Here is an 8652-nt window from a genome sequence, read left to right on the forward strand (position 1 = left end):
GTAGATATTTCTCCTCAGTGAAATTATACACCAGCAAAAGAGTAGGAGTCTTGATAAACTTGTGTACCGGCAGTAAGAATTGCCCTGATGAAGTTGTGATGCCACCTAGGAATGATGGAGTGAATCAATAGCTCATTCTGGACTAATGTTTTTATGACATGTTTATTTATTTCTCTATGAATTGATAATCTGTATTATATATGAAAAAGTCAGCTATGAAACCAGTCACAATGTGCTTGAAAGAAAAAATAAATGTGAATAATTGTAATGCATGTACAGAGTTAGAGATGTCTACATGAAATTTGATAACTGGTGATTTTTTTTAGCCGTTTTGATTTACTGCAGAGATACTGTAAACCTGTAAAACAAATGAATTAATAAGGAAATTATAAAAAGAAAACAGAAGCCACTAATTTCCATCTGGGTCTGTGAAACTATCAAAATAGACTGGCACCTGTTTTGAATAGTTTTGTTGCCAATATCATCAGTAGTCGAATTCCACACATTGGTAAACCCTCCAGTCAGTAATTGACCAGTATGGAAAGATCTTGCTATCCAAGAAATCCATTTTAAGCATTGTTTTTACTTTGGTTTGTGAAGGCTTGGGAACCAGGGCTGCTGTATGTTTGCACTTGTACAAATCCCTGTGCGTTGTGTGAAGAGGTCCAGTTCTGTGTCCTTTTACAGCAGGCATGTGTGAGGCTTTGGATTTGTCTTTTTCTTGGTGTGTTCTTCAGGCATGTCTCCCACTGGCTGTGTAGAGTTTGACATTTGTGGCTTGGTATCGGTATAGAAAAGTCTGTGTCTATATTATGAATTGTTTCTAAGTTATCAATAGGACACCATTGTAGGGCATTTCTGCAAAAGCTGTCTTGAATTGCTCACTTCTAGTCTTGTGCCTTTGAGTGTCTTGACATCTGATCTTATTTCATACTGATCTGTATTTGACGTCTTCATATCTAGGCGGTGACGGGCAGCGGTTTAAGGGGTGTCTTTACTGGAAGTGATTTTGATGCTTATTCGTCTGTAGTGCTGTAGTGATGGTGACTCACTCCTGTTCTCTGCCTTTTCTACAGCCCCTTGAAGTTCACACCTTTTGAATCCTTCAAGCCAAGCACAAGTAATGTGGAGCCCATGGAAACTACCCAGCGGTTTGAGACCACGCCACCACTAGCAATCCAGAACCCGAAGGGGTTAAAGTCAAAGACGGGACGGCGTGGGAAGAAAGGGAGATGAACCCATAGTGGACGAGGGAATGGATTTTCTTCACGCTGGCCACAAATACTAAGCCAACCACATAGAACATTGAAAATGAAGTTCTCAACAGGTGAATTGTGCCCCTCCAGAGGCGCATAGGGCCAGGACGAGACAATTCGGGACACTCTAGGAGAGAGAGACTGAATGTGCTTGATCCCTGCAGGCAATCAGTGGTGGGAAACGGACAACTGAACACGTACACCCAACCAATCATGGACAGCCAAAATACATTAATTTCAGGAGATCTGCTATGGATGCCTATGTTTTTTATTTTCATTACAGAGGCCTTGATGACAACATGGTTGCTGTGGTCGTATGATTCATTGCAGTCTATATGTTGGGCTAGGAGGGAGATTGGGAAGGGCGGTGATAATTCCTCTGATGGACTGCTTGTGTTGATCATATGCAGAAAGAGGGGTGAAAAAGGGTAGTTGTGTATATAATGTATATATCATTTGTGCACCCTGCAGGTTGCATGGTACATGCTTCCCATACTGAGCACGGAGGCTCGGTATGGGATGTGGTATAGCTTGGAATGGCAGTTAGTATGTTTTAAGAGCCTTCAGCACATCTGAATTTCTTTTGGGCATGAGACTATATCTTTCTCCTATGATGCAGATAGTTGTAAATAACACAGTGCCATCTATGACAGTTCCAGCCAAAGCACTTGCATTCTGAACCTCAGTATATGATGCTTCTGACTGAAGGTGTTGCTGCCAACCAGAGTGTTCCTATTAACCTGCAAATGAATGTAAAACCTTTTAAGTGAGACAGGCTGCCAAAGGGAAGCAATACTCTATGAAAGTAGAGATTTTGTCCAGAAGACATCTGTTTCTCAACCCTTCCACTTCAGGGAGAGGTTCACATTCCTTATTTAAACAACGGTGGTCCCCTATTGGAAAGGGCCAATGTGTGCGTTTCAGAATGTCCCCCCGAGTCTCTTGAAAGATGCATCTTCCTTCCCTCTAAATTTCAGAAACCATCTTCAGAACTTATTCAGGAGACTCTGAACTTCGTCCTTCTAGAAACTAGTTTCAGATTGCAAGAAGGGCCTGGGGTTGTACCAGGCATTTAGATTGTCCCCAAAAATGAGTGCAGGCATAAGGTATAGTTTAGACTGCACAATCTGAATCTCTTTCTACTACTAGATTCGTTTCATTTGGGCAGCGTGGCTCAAATGTGCCGTGTGTTGCATCTGCGTAGATTGACTAGCCTCTGTGTGTCTGAAATACATACTTCCACAACCCCATTCAGAAATCGCATTGCAGCGCGTTTGATTTGCCTTTGGAGGTGAACAATAGCAGTACAGATGCTTGCCAGGGTGTTTACACAGATACCCACTGTGATGGCATCCCATCTTCATCTATCCAAGCCTCCCTTGGGCAACCCGCTGAAAAGAGCTCTGTTTCCTAAGGATATGGTAAGGACCTTCATATCGGTGTGTGATACTCATCCGAAAGACTTGGATGGTTGCACTTGATGCTTCTCTGGGCATGGTCTGTGCTCCACCAGAAAGATTGGGGTCTCTGAAACCAACAAGCAAATGTCTGAGTCCTTAAGAAGCGAGCTATTGGTTTAGAGTCTACTTTGGCTAATGACCTCCTGCATTCATGTAGTTGCACTCGCGGTATGAAAGTGTGAGCCATGGAACTTCATCTGGCCACACGTTGGGATCATCTTCAGAACCATAGCGCAAGAAGATCATCATTACAAAAAACTGTTGTAGACTTGCTCTTCGTGTGGCTTCAGCGGGGAAATTTCACATGTCTACACGGACAGTGATTTATTTGCTTTACAATGTGTAACTCCTCTCAGTATTGTCCAGTACCACCAGAGCCTGTACACCCATGGCCTGTGGTCCGCCTTCTGGTGTTGAAAGCTGTATTCTTGGTTCCTAAATCTTTTCTTTCTCTTGTATAGAAACGTGTGACTGTCTTTTACTAAGCAACCCAGAGCAGCCCTGTTCTGCATGAACAAATGTGGAAGGATAAAGTCCTGTACCCTCCATCAACTAGCCATTCATTTATGGCAATGAAAGAGGAAAATTCAGTGTCCCCTGTTTTCATTACACATAAGGGAAAATTCTCTAGGGTAGGGGTTCTTACCCTGTTGACTCCTATTGACACCCCCTCCGCCCCCACTGAATACATTAATTTCAGGAGATCTGCTATGGATGCCTATGTTTTTAATTTTCATTACAGAGGCCTTGAAGACCACGTGGTTGCTGTGGTCTTATAATGCATTGCAGTCTTTATGTTGGGCTAGGCGGAAGATGGGGAAGGGTGGTGATAATTCCTCTGAAGAACTGCTTGTGATGATCATATGCAGAAAGAGGGGTGAAAGAGGGTGGTTATGTATATAATGTATATATTATTTGTGCAGGCTGCCTGTACACCCATGGTCTGTGGTCCGCCTTCTGGTGTTGAAAGCTGTTTTCTTGGTTCCTAAATCTTTTCTTTCTCTTGTATAGAAACGTGTGACTGTCATTTACTAAGTAACCCAGAGCAGCCCTGTTCTGCATGAACAAATGTGGAGGGATAAAGTCCTGTACCCTGCATCAACTAGCCATTCATCTATGGATGTGTTAGAAGGACGTGTTTCTCAGTCGGTCATGCTCAGTGGGCTCAAACATGTTACACAAAAGTGGGAAATGAACCAAAAATTCTTCTGCCCCCTATTGACACCCCCTCTGCCCCCCCTGAATCATAGATTGAATCCATGGACCCCCACTGAGTTATTATTGAAGGCTGGGCACTACTGGCCTTTGCTATTTCTTTGATTTAAACTTTAAAACAATACACAAAAATGGAAAAACAATTGTACATCAAACATGCTGAAATATTCTGTTCAATTCGCAATCAAATATAGAAAAGGTTATCACATTTTCATTGTTGCTTCTTTATTTATACATTAATTTTAATATTATTAATTTTATGAAACAGTTGCAGACCCCCTGAGTAGGCCTCACGGACCCTAGGTTAAGAACAACTGCTCTGGGGGATTTTTTTCTGATCAGTTGGTCAGACACGTTCCTCTGTTAATTGCTTTTTGCTCCTTTGATTCACAAGACTCTTCAGAAAGTGTGAATCTCCACCACTCTGTAGACAGAGCTTACTCCATTTTGGCTGAGACACCAGATCTCTTGGTGCAGAAGTGGAAGGAAGGGCTCCCCCTGCAGCCTATCCTTCCATTACTTCCCACCTTTCCTTCCATTACTGTTCTTGATGGCCTAGTACCAAGCTCTCATTACCCCATCACTTAGACATGCACAGTTGTGCCTATTGCAATCCAACATGACTGTGGGCAACAATGAATGCTTGAAGTAGACATAGATTTAAAGGCAGGTCGCTGCATTTAGTCTATAGAGCGTTTGGTCCTTGCATTAACATGTCTTTACGATGTCTTAACGTTTACGAATCAACGTTTCGGTATTCTTGCTGATCCTTGAAATATGATTTCTTTGCTTTTTCTGCCTGTCTTCATGAACGAGGAAATATTTTTCCCTGCATCAAAGAGGCTGCTTTTACACCCACCAATCCGAGATCACGTACCTCAGTGGTATCTTAGTGCGGTTCTTCTGTCGGAATCCGTTTCAGAGAGCCATGGGGCAAGCAGGAGCTACTGGGCCCAACTGTTGGGGTTGTGTCCTTTCACTCCGGATCACCCGGGACCCAGCCTGCTATGGGTCCCGAGTAACTGGGATACGTTCTGCCCTGTCCACCATTGAGCAGTCAAAGACTTCTCAGCAGGGGGGGTAGGAGCTAGGCATTCCCAGGCTCGTAACTCAACATACAAACAGTTGCAGAAACCAGATCATTGTCTAGCCAAATACTAGCTTTTATGAAAAAAACGTATTTAATATTAGCACACAAAACAGGTGTGACACACTAAATAATCCACACATCCCTCTTATGGTCAGTGTTCTACCACTATCTGGGGCGCCATCCCAGAGCCCCTCTGTCCATTCTAGAAGTGGTGGGTATTTCCCATTCAAGTAATGAGGACGACTCCCAGGTGGGTCCTACACTAGTCCCGTGCACTCCAAAGTCTATACTTTCACCTAAGATTCACCCGTGCCTCCGCGTTAAGTTCGTGCAAGTCCTCAGCAGCCAGAACAGTCATACTCGAGTCGCTGGCAGCCAGTGATCCTAGGAGAGCTTCTCCAGAGTTCACAGCATCGCGCTTTCTTTCTCCAATAACTCATCTGGCGTCCTCAGTCATGGGGCGGCACACATCTTTGTGATATCTCTTCTTGCGGGTCTAGCAGCAGTTGATAAGTGTCCTCGACTTCGTCCTTTGTACAACGAACCAGCACAGTGGCTCGATCTCCTCGGCATTCCCCTCCAGGCACACACGAGTCGCCAACTGTGGCTCCATCATGGGTGACGGTGTTATCTCTACTGTGACCCCTCCTGGGACATGGGATCACCGATTAGAGTGCGCACAAGAGTGATGGCTTGCTCTTCACAGTAGCCCCCCTGGCACACTGGGTCACTGACCACACACAGGCGACGGCCTGCACTTTGTCATGGGCACCTCCTGGCACATGGGCCACCATCTACAGCGCATACGCCAGAGCAGCAGCTCGAACTTCGGCAAGTTCGGGCACACTGCAGCACTCCTGTAACAATCCCAGCCAGACTGGTTATCTCACACTTTACCGCTGGGCCTCGATCCCTCCAGGTTCTGTCCTCCTTCTCCTCACAGGGGTGTCTGGTCTTAGCAGGCAGACTCTAGATACTCTCCTCCTCACAAGGTACTCTGGTCTTGGCATACCCTAGACACTCTTCTCTTCACAGAAGGCTCTTGTCTTGGTGGGCAGGCAGAAGCAGGTGCTCCAGCCTCAGGGAAAGTAGTCTTGACTTCCTGGGTGATGGCTCTTCATCCAGCAGGGAGGCTGGATTCCTTGGTCCTAGTTCCAGCAGCAAGAAGTCTTGGCGGTCTACCCTTTTCCTGATGAGACGGTGCTGTTCAATAAAGTATGGGTCTCATGCTCTGTCTTTTGTAGTTCAAATCCAGACACATATGTGATTTGTCTGGCCTTTGGAAATTGTATTGAGGTGTCCGCTCCTTCGAAGTGCTCTTTCCCCTACACCGCCCTATGTCAAAGGGACAGTCTGCAGAAGCAGGAGTGGCTCCAAAACTGAGGCCAGAGGGGTAAACGGGGAACGCTCCCAGCTGCCAGCCTCCACTGAAATGTACCCTATAAAGATTCAAAGGGCTAAGCCTTCCTCTCCATCAAGATTTCTTGGTAGTGCCAACCTTCTCAGTCCCACCATCTCTGACATTGAGCCCAGGCCCCACTGACCAGTAACTCATCCTGGATTGAAAGAGCCTCCCGATGTGCACAGAGGATGCTCTGCTCCTCTCTTCAGTGCGTGTCTGACCCCAGCCCTCAGGAATGTCAGGAAAACACATCCCCAGTCTGGAGAATGCTCCCCTCAACTCTCTGGCGTCTCTGGGCCCTGGACTTCCAAAATAGAATCCCCGCCGGCCTTCATGTTGCGTTCCATCCACAGGCAACACATGCAGCCCAGCACGCACACACCAATATTAACCACTCTCCGGCACTACACGCAATCCATGCAGGCCAAAGGTGAGTTAAGTGCGCAGCTATGGCCAGTAGGCACCACTCCAGTGACATTGGCAAAAAGACCTATTCACATTGCTGATTCTACTGAGCACAAAACTGGTATGCTACCACCACCACCACCACCCTCATTACACTTAACTGCAGGTAAGGGGAGCACCACTCTGCAGTCACAAGGGTAGTGCTTGATGCAGCCTTCCCGTTATAAGCAGACCGCATTGCCGGGAGGAAGGCCTAGGTCATGGTGCACATGTATGATCCGTGTTCATCCATGGCCACATATCAGTACTAGGTATCCAGATATCCTTGCAGCTAAGGCACCCAGGATAGCGATGCACATCAATCACCGAGCAGGGGACTTTTCAGTCCCAACACCTTAATGCTCAACCTATTTGACCCCACTGCTTTTAGTGGCATTGACCTGTTGGCTTGGAAAATTGCTGTCTTGGTCATATTCTCAGCACAGGAAGAATTGGTGGACTTCAAACCCTTGCCTTGAATGGCCTGTAATAATTGAGTAGTTCTACGAAGTCTGCTTTTTAACACCAAATATTTTAACATCCTTTTGTGGGGATGTACATTGTACATGTACAGTACATTACTTTTGCAGTTTTTAACCAAGACCTCCTGTTCCTTCGCAGAGAAAACTCTTCCTAACCTTGTTTTTATGTTTAACTTTGTGTTTATTGGCATTCAGTAATAAATATAACATACATCTCCAGAGATCCGTACAATGTTTCCACTGAGCGGATCCTTATATGATACTCAAGTGTTCTTAAAAAGCTATGGATGGGTGCCCCAGTAGTGCCCCGCGGGGGCAAACTTTTGTGTCCATAGGGTCTCTGCATTTTATGGGATCTAGCCTCAAATCTCGACTTCCAATGCCATTTAATAGATAAGAGGAAAGAAAGTGCAAGATATGAAAACAACTCCCTACACCCTCGCCTCCCTCCCTCAAATTTGTGTGCTTGGGTCTGGTTAATCTAATCAATAGTTTGTCCTGTGCACAGGTATGGTGGAGGCTCACTAGGTCTGCTTTTCAGAGTTCGTGAGGCGTAGTAAGCGAAGATACCTGGGGCACGTAATCTCATTCATCTGCGTGGATAAAAGTGAAAGCCGCGGTTGCCAGATTTTGTTAAAACTAGTCATGGAGTTGGTCGGAGAGGCCTGAATGCGTTCCATTCCTATAATGTACCATAGCCTGTGTAGCCCTCCTAGATGTGTCGATTTCAGCCGTGTCCCCCAATGCGATATGTTTTAGAGAGCCGCCCCCAATGCTAGCCCCATTTGTTTTGCCCCTTCTAGATCTCAGTGGATACGTCAGCGGATTCGGCAAACCAAGCACCACATAGACCGGGTATGGTGGGATCTGTGTGTCGAATTGGTGATCTACATCATCTAAAATCTCCTAACCTTGTGTTCGGGGCATATGAGCTGCAGATTGTACACTTAGCAATAGATCGCCACCTGGTGTTGGGCTTGGATGATTGCAGGTTGTTGTCTTCTTGGAAGAAGTCTTTGTAGTCACAAGATAGGTGACTCCTCCCTTGGACAATACTGCGCATGGTCATCGACTCCATCCTCAGATTGTTTTTTTCCGCCACTGGGTTCGGATGAAAGTTTTCCGCTCCGGCTAGAAAAGACACTTTTCGGCATTTTCGAAGCGTGAAACTTTAGATAAACAACTTTCGACATCTAATAAACTTTTTGACATCACCAGCTACATCCCAGTGCGTCGACGAGGGCTGTTGGGCCTATCGGCGCCGTACGGCCTACGCCTCATGGACAGAACTCCATTCAAAAGA

The 8652-nt window shown here is 45.8% G+C and overlaps 1 protein-coding gene across 1 annotated transcript in view; it reads left to right on the plus strand.

Annotated features, from left to right (window-relative positions):
• The window catches only part of RPS6KB2 (ribosomal protein S6 kinase B2), a 172505-nt gene extending 168366 nt beyond the window's left edge, over positions 1-4139 (plus strand). The window contains exon 15 of the mRNA XM_078659228.1: positions 1077-4139. Within this exon, the coding sequence (XP_078515354.1) occupies positions 1077-1236 (160 nt within the window). The 3' untranslated portion in view covers positions 1237-4139. The remainder of the gene's footprint in view (positions 1-1076) is intronic.
• Positions 4140-8652: the final 4513 nt, after the last annotated feature.

This window comes from Lissotriton helveticus, chromosome 1_1 (assembly GCF_964261635.1).
Source record: "Lissotriton helveticus chromosome 1_1, aLisHel1.1, whole genome shotgun sequence".
In the NCBI taxonomy this organism is placed as follows: Eukaryota; Metazoa; Chordata; class Amphibia; order Caudata; family Salamandridae; genus Lissotriton; species Lissotriton helveticus.